Raw genomic sequence first — 14,467 nt, 5'->3', positions numbered from 1 at the left:
CCTTCATTCCTGCACTACCCCACATATTGCCTGTTTCCTCCACACTCCGCTGTATGAACTGCCCCTTCATTCTTGCACTGCCCCACATACTGCCTGTTTCCTCCACACTCCGCTGTATGAACTGCCCCTTCATTCATGCTCTGCACCAGCTCACATCCTCCTTGTACTGCTCTGTGAACTGACCAGTTCCTCCATGCACTGTACCGTGAACTGGCCACTTCTCCCATACATTGCTCTGTGAATTGCCACTTACCACGTGCAGACAGGAAGCTCCAATGTGGCTGCGGGGATTCTTTTCCACGTGGGGTGTCTCCCTCCATCTGTGCTCCTGGGCTGGAGAATCGCAGCAGTATACATACACTGTGCCACAGGAAGCCACTCTCATCTGCCACAGCAGGAAACATTTCAGTGTCCTAAGATACCACATGTAGGATGAAATAGGACAGGGGGTTAAATACCATAAAACAGGGGACAGAGGGTGTTACTTCCACTCGCACAGATATTACCTGAGTCAGTTGTTGAAGTAAAAGATGAAATGTCCAGTCGTACAATCCTGACCCCAGAGGAGGGGAAAATCGTAACTGAAAAATAACATTTCCAGATGCCATAAAGTATATTATGACCAAGACAGAGAGAGTATAATATATATATATATATATATATATATATATATATATATATATATATATATATATATACCATGACTAAGAGAGTAGACGGATATGTTATTATGTGATTGAGGGTTAGTGGAGCGTGTGGCTGCTATTCCAGGATGGATTCATTATATTAAACAATTCACCATAATTGACTTATTGCCCGTACTGTATGTGTCACTGATGATAGATAATAATTTCCCGCATGTACCTCATTGCTGGGGCTGCCTTTGCCCCTTTACCAATAACGGGCTGCCTATTATACGGAGAGTGTTAGCAGCGATGCTGTCTCCCCTCCACTACAGCCGACACATACAATCTTCCAGTCCCAGATAATATAATCTGCCTCTACTTCATTAACACATGTATGTATATTGTATATTTGCCCCAGGAACTAGTCACTGAATCTCCAGTGTTCAAAGAGTGATTTAGAGAGGCTGTAAGATGGAACAATACATTATTAGTAGAGAACCCCGCTATAATCATGTACATTATAATAGTCACCACAGAACCCAGCACAGACAAGAAGGTCCTCGAGAGTGACTCATGGCGGCCAGTACTAAGCATGATGGACAAATCAATATTAACCCAACTTAGAAATCTAGCAAGATAAGATAAAAAGAAACATGAGATAGAACATACCGGAGGCGTCTCCGAGAGAGATCTTCTTACGGTAGATATCAGAACATCACGTGACAGAGTTACACGTTCACCAAAGTCATGAAGAGAAGCGGCTAAGATGGAGGCTGTGGCCTAGAGAGGATAATGACGAACAGACAACAAAAATATGAATAAAAGGGGAAGAAGATTGAGGTTGGTTATCGATGAAAGACCTGTCCTACCAGGGGTACAGAGGGAGAAGATTGAGGTTGGTTATCGATGAAAGACCTGTCCTACCAGGGGTACAGAGGGAGAAGATTGAGGTTGGTTATCGATGAAAGACCTGTCCTACCAGGGGTACAGAGGGAGAAGATTGAGGTTGGTTATCGATGAAAGACCTGTCCTACCAGGAGTACAGAGGGAGAAGATTGAGGTTGGTTATCGATGAAAGACCTGTCCTACCAGGGGTACAGAGGGAGAAGATTGAGGTTGGTTATCGATGAAAGACCTGTCCTACCAGGGGTACAGGGGGAGAAGATTGAGATTGGTTATCGATGAAAGACCTGTCCTACCAGGAGTACAGGGGGAGAAGATTGATGTTTGGAAGGTGGTTGTCTTAGCAGCAATCTAAACTGAAGTAAATGAGTAGTGGAAGATTATAATCATGACAGTTTAGAGTGATGATATTACAAAAAAACACATTTAAAATAATTGAACATGGATTTGTCTACTTAACAGAAAGGAACTTACAAAATAACAGAAAATAGGAAAATGAATTACTGATAAAACAACATAGACAGAAGCTAAATATATTGTAGATATTTACCAGGAAGCTCTGCGCGAGGACTGGAGGCAGGTGGGCTTTGGAAACAACCCCAACCAGGCCCAGGAATCCTCAGCACCATGCATCTAATTAATCAATTATCTACCTCCAAGTAATCTAGGAGATCATACTTTGAATCCAAAATCCACAAGGATGCAAAGGACTACATCGTGCAAGCCTGACCTAGTGGTCAGAGGAGCCAAATGACTGGAAAGATAAGAAATTTGGCTTCATATGCTAGAATTTGACTCCAAACTACTTGGCTTCTGTTCACTTTCCATCGTCCATACCCAACATCCCAACAAGACTGCCCAAACAATAGTGACAACAATCTACTTCCCGCAAAGTCTCCATACTCAGCCTTCTGGACCTGTTTGCTGCTTTCTACACTGGTGATAACACCCTTCACAGTTCTTTACTGGTTCCTTTCCTCTGGCACATCCACCCTCCACACACTCATCTATTGGGTTCCCTCAGGGCTGTGTCCTCAGCACTATGTTCTCACTGTACACGTCTGCTCATTTAGTCTCCAGTATCAGCTCTACGCTGACAACACTATAATCTAGGTCTCCTCCCCTTCTGTACGTCCTCTGTGCTATCATACCACATAGATGACCCAATGCTACCTAAAGCTCAACATGTCCAAAACAGAGCTGATCATCTTACCTCAATAACAATAATCCTTCTATGTTGTATATCATCCCCAACAGACAATTCTGCTATACAGAGAAAGAAGGTGCAATTTGTCCTAATAAATGGTGACTCACCACAAGAGTTGGAATATCACATGTGAGAAGAGGAGAGAGCACATTTACCAAACGTAACACCCTGCAAAGAGACGATCAAGATTAACATATGCACATTACAACTAACCCAACAAAACTCATCATCATACTGATAAATGTAAATGGTGACCAGGGCCCCCCCGATTCCTCACTGACAGGGTGTTGATGACTCATTATATGGAATGGGAGATACACTGGGAAGAGTCCATCTATCAGCAGGTACACCGAAGTTCCCCGTCTTCCCTTGACAATGGGGACCTGGCTGACACACAACCCAAATCTAAGTTATGGATCGGCGGCATAGCGCTGAAAATCCCACACGCATTTCTACAGCGTCCATAGAAAATACCCTGTCAAAAGTACTACCTTTTGTCACATTACACCATGGAAATTTAAATAAATTAAATCAAACTTTTCCAGCTGTATTAACACATTATAACCCTCAACATCAAAGTGAAAATAACATTTACGAAAATTCTTAACAATTAATATAATTTAATTGATAGAATACCTGGTGTGGATAACTGATCATACCCTTAGAGCAGTGCTTCTTAACTTCATGCACCCGTTTTGAGGATTTCTGTCTTTGGCACTGGTAGGATAATTACCGACACAGCCAAGAAGACTAAGTCATCTGTGCATGATTAAAGAAAACCTGGAAACATGAGCTGTTGGGGGTGCGTGAGGTCTGGAGTTAAGAACCGCTGTCTTAGAGTAAACATTAGAGACATTCTAAGGTTCAACCAATGACCTTCCAGATCACACAACAGTTTAATTGACAACCACCTTATATCAATTGTAGTGGTTTTGATTTCTTCAGAATAAAACTGGCTGTTCTTTGAGGACTCCACTACTGGTAGTGCACGGCAAGGCAAAGAATTCACCATGGTTGGAAAGGGCTCAGAGATAGGGTTGTGGAAAGGCACAAGTTAGGAGAAGGATACAAAAGGATTTCAAAGGCTTTTTGTGGACTGAACTCCAAGAGCTATGTTTGGCACAAACCAAATACAGTGCAGAACCCAAAACCCACCATACCTATTGTGAAGTATTGTGGTGGCAACGTTATGTTGTGGGGGTGTTTCTCTTCAGCAGGACAGAGCGACTGTTCAGGATTAAATGGAGGATGGATGCTGCCAAGTGCACCCAAATTATATTATTATTATTATTATTATTATTATCATCATTTATTTGTTAGGTGCCACAAGGTATCCGCAGCGCCGCACACAGTACTAACAGTAGACAATACAGGGTGACACCATACAGAACAATGAACAAAAAGTACCAATACTTCAGAAACACTGGCCAGTCATATGCAGTAAAGACGGAGCGGAAGAACAGGTATGGAGACAGGAGGGGAGGGGGCCCTGCTCATACGAGCTTACATCCTAAGGGAGGGTAAACAGACCAGGCACAAGAGGAGCCAGTTGAGGCAAGAGGAGAGAAGGGAGGACGAGCTGAACGGAGGAGATGGGGGTTAAGTAGATGGTTGGTAGGCTTTCTAGATAAATTCTAGAGGAAAACCTGCGGTCCTCTGCTAGACAGCTGGCTATGGGCTGGTGGTTCCCCTACCAGCACGACAACGACCCTGAACATACTGCCAAGACCAGCAGTGGCTCAAGGATAGGAAGGTGAATGTCCTTACCAGGCCAAGCTGGAGCCCTGACCTAAATACGATCTCCAAAAATCTCTGGATGGACTTGGAGAGAGAGAAATTTGACTGAACTTAACCAATTCTGCACGGAAGAATGGCATATATGCCCCAATCTAGGTGCACAACGCTGATATAGACATAGCCAAACAGACTGATGGCTGTAATTACAGCAGAAGGCGGCTCAACAAGGTATTAGATCAGGGGACTGATCACTTTTCCACACCTGTTATTCTAGATTTCATTATTTACTACTTTCCAGAACTGTTGCCTTTTTTTCCTTAGCTGGATGTTGTAAGGTGAAATATGTAAATAGAGCTGGAAAACGTTTGATTTAATTTATTTCAATGTCCATGGTGTAATGTGACAAAAGGTAATGATTTTCTATAGGCGCTGAACCCGGGAACCAGCCCTCACATAGTCATTTCTGAACTGACTGAATATAAACAGCACAAAACAATCCAACTGTTAGACAAGAACCAATGAAGATTCCTCGTTTTAACATTATTATTAGGGGTGTGCACCGGCCACTTTTTCGTGTTTTGGGTTCTGATTAGCTTGAGGTTTTGGGTTCTGATTGGTTTTGCCAAAACACCCCACTCAAGGTTTTGGTTCTGATTTTGGGTTCTGATTTTTTTTAAAAAAATCATAAAAAGTGCTAAAATCCATATTTTATTTTTTTTCACTCCTACACTATTATTAACCTCAATAACAATCATTTCCACTAATTTACAGTCTATTCTGAACACCTCACAATATTGTTTTTAGTCCAAAAGGTTGCACCGAGGTAGCTGGATGTCTAAGCTAAGCGTCACAAGTGGGCGGCACAAACACGTGGCCCATCTAGGAGTGGCACTGCAGTGGCAGACAGGATGGCAGTTTGAAAAACTAGGCCCCAAAGAGCACATAATGGCAAAAAAAGAGGTGCAAGATGGAATTGTCCTTGGGCCCTCCCACACACCCTTATGCTGGTGAAATAGGACATGCACACTTTAACAAACCAATCATTTCAGCAGCAGGGCCTACAAAACTGTGGCTGAAATGATTGGTTTGTTTGGACCCCCACACAAAAAAAGCAATTCATCTTTCCCTGTACAGACTAAACTGGCTCTACTGAGGCAAGATGTCGTCCTCATCCTCTGATTCCTCGCCCCCTTCAGTGTGTACTTCCTCCTCCTCACACATTATCAATTCGTCCCCGCTGGACTCCACAATCACAGGTCCCTCTGTACTATCTGGAGGGCAGTGCTGGTCTTGATTGAAGAATTGATAATTCATTTTTATGAACATTATCTTCTCAACGTTTTGCGGAAGCAACCTCCTTCGCCGCTCACTGACCAGGTTGCACTAAAACTCTTTCGGAGTACACACTGGAGGGGGGACAACTCAGGTAAAATAGAGCCAGTTTGTACAGGGGCTTCCAAACTGCCTTTTTTTCCTGCCAGTAACAATATGGACTGTCTGACATGTCTACTTGGATGGTGTCAGCAAAGTAATCCTCCACCATTTTTTCAATGGTGACAGTATCCAATGCAGCGACAGTAGACATGTCTGCAATGGTTGGTAGGTCCTTCAGTCCGGACCAGATGTTCTCAGCATCCCCGCCAGCGGGTCGTTTATGAAATCTTAGCTGTTTCCTCGCAGCCACAGGTGTGGAAGAAAATGAAGGAGGAGCTGTTGGCATGTCACGGTCCTGCACCGCTGTAGACTTATGTCCGCCAGAAACAGAGACACAACATACGCTTTAAACCGAGGATCGAGCACGGTGGCCAGAATGATATCCTCTGACCTCGGATCCTGGCAAAGCGTACGAAGGGCTTCATCCACAAGAGCTACATGCTTTGTGGAATCGCAATGGTTTACCAGCTCCTCCCTCACTTTCTCCAGCTGCTTCTGCAACAGCCTGATCAGGGGAATGACCTGACTCAAGCTGGCAGTGTCGGAACTGACTTCTCGTGTGGCAAGTTCAAATGGCTGGAGAACCTTGCACAACACGGAAATCAGTCTCCACTGCGCTTGACTCAGGCACATCCCCACTCCTTTGCCTATGTCGTAGGTGGCTGTGTTGGCTTGAATGGCCTTTTGCTGCTCCTCCATCCTCTGCAGCATATAGAGGGTGGAGTTCCAGCGCGTCACAACCTCTTGTTTGAGGTGATGGCAGGGCAGGTTCAGGCTTTTTTGATGTTGCTCGAGTCTGCGGTAGGCAGTGGCAGAATGCCGAAAGTGTCCAGCAATTTTGCGGGCCACCGCAAGCATATCCTGCACACCCCTGTCACTCTTCAGGTAATGCTGCACCACCAAATTTATTGTGTGGGCAAAACATGGCACGTGAAATTGCCCATATGTAATGCCCGCACAATGTTACTGGCGTTGTCCGACACCACAAATCCCCAGGAGAGTGTAAGTGGTGTAAGCCACTGCGAGATTATTTCCCTCAGTTTCTCTAAGAGGCTGTCAGTGTTGTGCCTCTTATTAAAACCGGTGATACACAACGTTGCCTGCCTTGGAACGAGAAGGCGTTTTGGAGATGCTGCTACTGATGCTGCTGCTGCGGAAGGCGATGCATCTACCCAGTGGGCTGTCACAGTCATATAGTCCTTAGTTTGCCCTGAACCACTTGTCCACATGTCCGTGGTTAAGTGGACAGTGGGTACAACCGCATTTTTCAGAGCACTGAGGACACTTTTTCGTACTTCTCTGTACATCCCGGGTATCGCCTGCCTAGTGAAGTGGAATCTCGACGGGATTTGGTACCGGAGACACAATACCTCCATCAACCGTCTAAATCCCACTACACTGATGGCGGACACCGGACGCACGTCTAACACCAACATAGCTGTTACGGCCGCAGTTATCCGCTTTGCAATAGGATGACTACTGTTGTACTTCGTGCTCATGGCAAACAACTGTTGTACGGTCAACTGTTTAGTGAAGGACGTAGCGTTCTTACGACTTCCCCTCTGGGAAGATGACCGACTACCAGTAGCAACAGCAGCAGCGGCAGTAGTAGGCGTAGCGCTGCAGGATCCTCCGGAAGAATCCCGGATTGAAGAGGACTCAGTCATGCCGGTGACATGGCCTGCAGGACTATCTACAATCGAGATCGAGGAGGAAATTGACAAGGAGGGTGTTGCTGGTGTGGATACAACAGGACCAAGGGATTTAGGTGTCCCTGGACTGCTGACGGTCCTAGCCAAAGGTCCTGAACTAAACACTGAATTATGAAGGTTCTTCAGGCGACGTATAAGGGAGGATGTCCCTAGGTGGCCAAGATCCTTACCCCTGCTTATTTGAGCTTTACATGAGTTACATATGGCCATACATTTATTGTCCGGATTGGGATAGAAAGAGGTGGATTTTTTGGTCTTCTGCCCAGGCATGACGATGGGCTTTTTCATCCCATGGACAACAACTGTTTCCTCCCCTGGTGCCTCATTTAAGATAACCACATCAGCATCCTCCTCGTCAAGTTCCTCCTCAGCGCCAGCTACATCAATATCCTCCTCCCGGTGTACAACATTCACACCTTCATTAGCCAAATCTGTAACTGGACTGTGGGTGATCCTTCCAGCATATGCAGAGGGCGTGCTGCAAATGGTGGAAGGAGCCACCTCTTCCCGTACAGTGATGGGAAGGAGAGGCTTCGCAACCACCAACACCCCTGGACTCGCCTTGGGGATTTGTGATGACATCTCTTTAGAAGGCAGAGTTGTTTGCTGTGTTGTTGATGACAGCTTAACTTAAATTTTTTAGAGGGGGGGGAGGAGGAGGAGGGCTTAGATCCTTGGGTGAAGCTGAACCACTAGTCATGAACACGGGCCAGGGCCTAAGCCGTTCCTTGCCACTCCGTGTCGTAAATGGCATATTGGCAAGTTTACGTTTCTCCTCAGATGATTTTAATTTCCTTTTTTTGCTAATTTTAGTGAACTTTGGCTTTTTGGATTTTACATGCCCTCTACAAGGAGATTGGGCATCGGGCTTGGCAGACGACGTTGATGGCATTTCATCGTCTATGTCATGACTAGTGGCAGCAGCTTCAGCATTAGGAGGAAGTGGGTCTTGATCTTTCCCTACTTTATCCTCCAAATTTTTGTACTCCATTATATGTAGCACAAGAGAGCGTACCCCTAAGCCACACACACCCGGCAAAGCCTTTAACAATTATATGCGGCACAGGACAGTACCACTGGACTGGAGTTATACAGCAGTACAAATTCCTTTATACTGCAGGAACAGTGAACGTAGTTTAATATCGAAGTAATAATATTTCTGGACTGCAGGAACAGTGAAAGTAGTTTAATATCGAAGTAATAATATTTCTGGACTGCAGGAACAGTGAACTTAGTTTAATATCGAAGTAATAATATTTCTGGACTGCAGGATCAGTGAACGTAGTTTAATATTGCAGTACTAATATTTCTGGACTGCAGGATCAGTGAACGTAGTTTAATATTGCAGTACTAATATTTCTGGACTGCAGGAACAGTGAACATAGTTAAATATTGCAGTACTAATATTTCTGGACTGCAGGAACAGTGAACGTAGTTTAATATTGCAGTACTAATATTTCTGGACTGCAGTAACAGTGAACGTAGTTAAATATTGCAGTACTAATATTTCTGGACTGCAGGAACAGTGAACGTAGTTTAATATTGCAGTACTAATATTTCTGGACTGCAGGAACAGTGAACGTAGTTTAATATTGCAGTACTAATATTTCTGGACTGCAGGAACAGTGAACGTAGTTTAATATTGAAGTAATAATATTTCTGGACTGCAGGAACAGTGAACATAGTTTAATATTGCAGTAATAATATTTCTGGACTGCAGGAACAGTGAACGTAGTTAAATATTGCAGTACTAATATTTCTGGACTGCAGGATCAGTGAACGTAGTTTAATATTGCAGTACTAATATTTCTGGACTGCAGGAACAGTGAACATAGTTAAATATTGCAGTACTAATATTTCTGGACTGCAGGAACAGTGAACGTAGTTAGATATTGCAGTAGAATTTTTTTTATACTTTTTTGATTAATTTTTTTTTATTATTTTTGTATAATTTTTTTAGAATTTTTTTTATAACAATGGACTCAGCAGGACAGAGCACAGGACACAGGCAGCACCACTGGACTCAGCAGGACAGAGCACAGGACACAGGCAGCACCACTGGACTCAGCAGGACAGAGCACAGGACAAAGCACCACTGGACTCAGCAGGACAGAGCACAGGACACAGCACCACTGGACTCAGCATGACAGAGCACAGGACACAGCACCACTGGACTCAGCAGGACAGAGCACAGGACACAGGCAGCACCACTGGACTCAGCAGGACAGAGCACAGGACACAGCACCACTGGACTCAGCAGAACAGAGCACAGGACACAGGCAGCACCACTGGACTCAGCAGGACAGAGCACAGGACACAGGCAGCACCACTGGACTCAGCAGGACAGAGCACAGGACACAGCACCACTGGACTCAGCAGGACAGAGCACAGGACACAGCACCACTGGACTCAGCAGGACAGAGCACAGGACACAGCACCACTGGACTCAGCAGAACAGAGCACAGGACACAGGCAGCACCACTGGACTCAGCAGGACAGAGCACTGGACACAGCACCACTGGACTCAGCAGGACACAGCACAGGACACAGCACCACTGGACTCAGCAGGACAGAGCACAGGACACAGCACCACTGGACTCAGCAGGACACAGCACAGGACACAGCACCACTGGACTCAGCAGAACAGAGCACAGGACACAGGCAGCACCACTGGACTCAGCAGGACAGAGCACTGGACACAGCACCACTGGACTCAGCAGGACACAGCACAGGACACAGCACCACTGGACTCAGCAGGACAGAGCACAGGACACAGCACCACTGGACTCAGCAGGACACAGCACAGGACACAGCACCACTGGACTCAGCAGGACAGAGCACAGGACAAAGCACCACTGGACTCAGCAGGACAGAGCACAGGACAAAGCACCACTGGACTCAGCAGGACACAGCACCACTAACAAAACCCAACCTCACGCTACCCTGATCAATGCCCGACTGAAGATGGCGGCGGCAAGCGGGGAATTTATAGAATCCGAGTATCGCGAGATCCGACGGCAGGATTTGGAGTCAGAGCCTCGTTTTCACTGTTTCTCCCTGCCGGAAATACCCGAACAGTGCTCGGATCGCCCTCGGATCTGCACTGTTCGGGTGGGCTCGGATTGCGATAATCCGAGCCCGCTCATCGTTAATTATTATGTGATCTTTATAGGTGGTTAGATGCCCATTTCCACACAATGTTTTGGTGTGCGACTAGCTTATTGTCTAATCATAGAGATAAGTATTACTAACATATATTTACATAGTGCCAGCATACTCCCCACTGCTTTACAATTGGGATGACCTGCAATGGACTTTACTGGAAGTATTCCTGGGCATGACACACACGTGGATATCAAGGTAATTTGCAGTTATCATATCATGTGTGTGGTCGGCATCCATTTATCTCGTTAAAGGCCCACTCGTCAAAGCAAATGATTCCAGACAAATAAAGGGACATTATGGTGAAATAAGTTGTCCTGTTTTATGCTGTAGGAGGTAATCCTGATATTTCACTTTGTTTCCTTACTAGACACTTTCACAATGAGTGGGAGAAGACGAGTGCTACACAATGTGTTTTAGATGTACTTGTACCTTACTCCAGAGAAGATAATAACAGTAGTCTGGGAAGAAGAGGGAAAAGAAACTCACTCATCGGGTAGGGACTGCAGCCGGAGAGCCAGTAACGAGATCACGAGAAGGCTCAGTTCTGCTGTATGAATGTGAGACACATCCCAGAGATGGACCTGGAAGGAAACGAAAACAGGTTAAAGTGGGATCTTCCTAACCTCTCTTATTCTGGTCTGATATCCCTCCTTTCTAGGCTCACCTCTCCATGGAGGAAGGAAACGACAGACTGCAGGGCCCCCGTGTCCTTAGCCAGTCGGTTACAGACATCAAGGCTAGCATGACAACAGCTATACAAGACCTGTCAAGAAAATAACAACCTCAGCCAATTAGTCACAAATGTAGGAGGTGAAGATCCAGAAAAAGCCTGAATTACCTTGAGTTGGCTTAGAATGCAGGGAGAGGTTGTCAATCTTGTGACAAAACGCGTAAAGAGTGCTCCGGAGTCTGCAAGGAATGTCTCCGAAACATAGAGCGATACCTGTAAGAGACAAAATGATAGTGGACCCTCTGATGGTGGCATCATATAGGACATTGCTAACATACCTGCAGAGCCACTGTAGTTTTCACTTCTAAAACTGCTCTTTTCCATAGATAAGATTACATTAGGCTTTTGTGATAAGCCGGATACACATAGGGGGAAATCATAATCAAGAAAAGAATAAAGATATTCTGATATTATGCACTAAACGTAGGACAATACCTGTTGAAAATCAGATTATTGATAATAGATGATTGAATGGCATCAGCACATAAGCAGGGGACTCCTTTTGACCTTTTATTTTGACTCTTCACAGAGAGTCTGAAAGAGCTTTTGTCTGCTGGTCAAGAATCTTTCCTGATATTGTCAGACAGTGTCTTTGACTGAATGACCATTGAGAAGGGGGTACGAGAGGAATGTTCTATGTTTCCTTACCAGACCTAAGCAGTACACTTAATGTCACTCCCTCCACATTTACTAAATTAGCTTTACAACAATACTGAAAGTGTGCCACAGTAAGGACAAGCTGCCCCATAATAATGTCTGGTTCCTCTGACCTTACCCACAAACACAATGCAGATATGAAGAAGGATTAGGAAGCGAGAGTGCAGAAGACATGAGACCTCTGAGGGACAGTACGGGGGAGAGAGAGAGAGAGAACAGAGACCTCTGAGGGACAGTACGGGAGAGAGAGAGAGAGAGAGAGAGAGAGAGAACAGAGACCTCTGAGGGACAGTACGGGAGAGAGAGAGAGAGAGAGAGAGAGAGCAGAGACCTCTGAGGGACAGTACGGGAGAGAGAGAGAGAGAGAGAGAACAGAGACCTCTGAGGGACAGTACGGGAGAGAGAGAGAGAGAGAGAGAGAACAGAGACCTCTGAGGGACAGTACAGGAGAGGGAGAGAGAGAGAGAGAACAGAGACCTCTGAGGGACAGTACAGGAGAGAGAGAGAGAGAGAACAGAGACCTCTGAGGGACAGTACGGGAGAGAGAGAGAGAGAGAGAGAGAGAACGGAGACCTCTGAGGGACAGTACGGGAGAGAGAGAGAGAGAGAGAGAGAGAACGGAGACCTCTGAGGGACAGTATGGGAGAGAGAGAGAGAGAGAGAACGGAGACCTCTGAGGGACAGTACAGGAGAGAGAGAGAGAGAGAGAGAGAACAGAGACCTTTGAGGGACAGTACAGGAGAGAGAGAGAGAGAGAGAGAGAGAACAGAGACCTTTGAGGGACAGTACGGGAGAGAGATAGAACGGAGACCTCTGAGGGACAGTATGGGAGAGAGAGAGAGAGAGAGAGAGAGAGAGAACAGAGACCTCTGAGAGACAGTACGGGAGAGAGAGAGAGAGAGAACAGAGACCTCTGAGGGACAGTACGGGAGAGAGAGAGAGAGAGAGAGAGAACGGAGACCTCTGAGGGACAGTATGGGAGAGAGAGAGAGAGAGAGAACGGAGACCTCTGAGGGACAGTACAGGAGAGAGAGAGAGAGAGAGAGAGAGAGAACAGAGACCTTTGAGGGACAGTACAGGAGAGAGAGAGAGAGAGAGAGAGAGAGAGAGAACAGAGACCTCTGGGAGACAGTACGGGAGAGAGAGAGAGAGAGAGAGAGAGAGAGAGAGGGAGAGAGAGAGAGAGAGAGAGAGAACGGAGACCTCTGAGGGACAGTACGGGAGAGAGAGAGAGAGAGAACGGAGACCTCTGAGGGACAGTACGGGAGAGAGAGAGAGAACAGAGACCTCTAAAGGGACAGTACGCCACCCTGTCTGTTGTGTTGCTGGGCACTGGTTGGACTTGCATTGCCACCGTCCCCTTTCTTTCTCACAAATGCGCCCTATAACCGCAGTAGGAGGGGCTTCTGCTACCACCACTGGATTCCTTAGCGGCACCTAGAACCGCGTCCTTCAGGGTAACTCTCGCTGCTAGTGTACCCCATACTGGGCACCTGGGATGGTGCTCCTGACCTCTTCCTATAGATCAGCGTTGCTGTGGATGGTTCCAACTGGTCTATCACGCTGGCCAGAGCTGCTGGGTAGTGGGCAGAGAGTTGTTACTGAAACGCAGGGTCCCAACCTCACAACAGCCACATAATTGATTAGATTTGGTCTGATCTGTGATCACAGGAATTACAGCAGGAAAGTAGTCATCAAAGCGGGTTCCTTAAGTTCCTAGCAGTGATGTTTATTAGCTCAGGAAGTCCTGATAAGGACAGTTACATGCACTAGTTTGAGGTATTAGTGATATCCAGAAAGGTACAGATGGTATAATTATACTACAAGGTCCAACAGTGCTTGTTTTCATACAGTCTTGACACAGCCAGGCAGGGGGTCAGCCAGTCCCCTTTTCCGACCAGGCCACAAAAAGTCTGAAATATTTCATTCAAAGATTAACATCAGGATGTGAGATGTTCTTTAAACTTGGATTTTAAATGCAATTTATACTTAACAAAATGGACACTAATCTGTGATTTCCCACATCAGGAGCTGTTTACATTGTTCATACAGGTTCTAACACAGAACAGAAGGCCTTGCAGGAAAGGAAGGTAATGCTCCCCTGCTGTGTGTTTTCAGGCTAAACCAGTGTTGGCTACTTCACATGAAAGAGATCTAATTACCCTTCTTGTGGATTTCCTCTAGAGACGTTACAAAACCAAATCATGACATACTGTCTCAGAAGTTACAAATCAAATTTCCTAACATTTGCCTATTGTATCAGAAATCAGTACAGAAATATAACTAAAATCAAAAA

The 14,467-nt window shown here is 45.7% G+C and overlaps 2 protein-coding genes across 2 annotated transcripts in view; both read right to left on the bottom strand.

Moving 5' to 3' along the window:
• Positions 1-14,467, bottom strand: part of STK36 (serine/threonine kinase 36) — an 80,968-nt gene that overhangs the window by 10,888 nt on the left and 55,613 nt on the right. The window contains 7 exon segments of the mRNA XM_075178704.1: positions 254-413; positions 507-581; positions 1,296-1,406; positions 2,844-2,904; positions 11,271-11,365; positions 11,449-11,547; positions 11,623-11,727. Coding sequence (XP_075034805.1) covers positions 254-413; positions 507-581; positions 1,296-1,406; positions 2,844-2,904; positions 11,271-11,365; positions 11,449-11,547; positions 11,623-11,727 — 706 coding nt within the window.
• LOC142097110 (uncharacterized) lies at positions 11,734-14,449 on the bottom strand. The gene is made up of 2 exons (XM_075178706.1): positions 13,459-14,449; positions 11,734-13,290 (listed from the first exon to the last, which is right to left on the bottom strand). Exons 1-2 carry the CDS (start codon positions 13,517-13,519, stop codon positions 12,320-12,322), a joined length of 1,032 nt encoding a protein of 343 aa, XP_075034807.1. The 5' UTR covers positions 13,520-14,449; the 3' UTR covers positions 11,734-12,319.

The sequence above is a fragment of the Mixophyes fleayi genome, chromosome 7 (assembly GCF_038048845.1).
Source record: "Mixophyes fleayi isolate aMixFle1 chromosome 7, aMixFle1.hap1, whole genome shotgun sequence".
Taxonomy (NCBI): domain Eukaryota; kingdom Metazoa; phylum Chordata; class Amphibia; order Anura; family Limnodynastidae; genus Mixophyes; species Mixophyes fleayi.
Note: the sequence above shows the minus strand (reverse complement) of the source record. Positions and strands in the feature narration are given on the sequence as shown.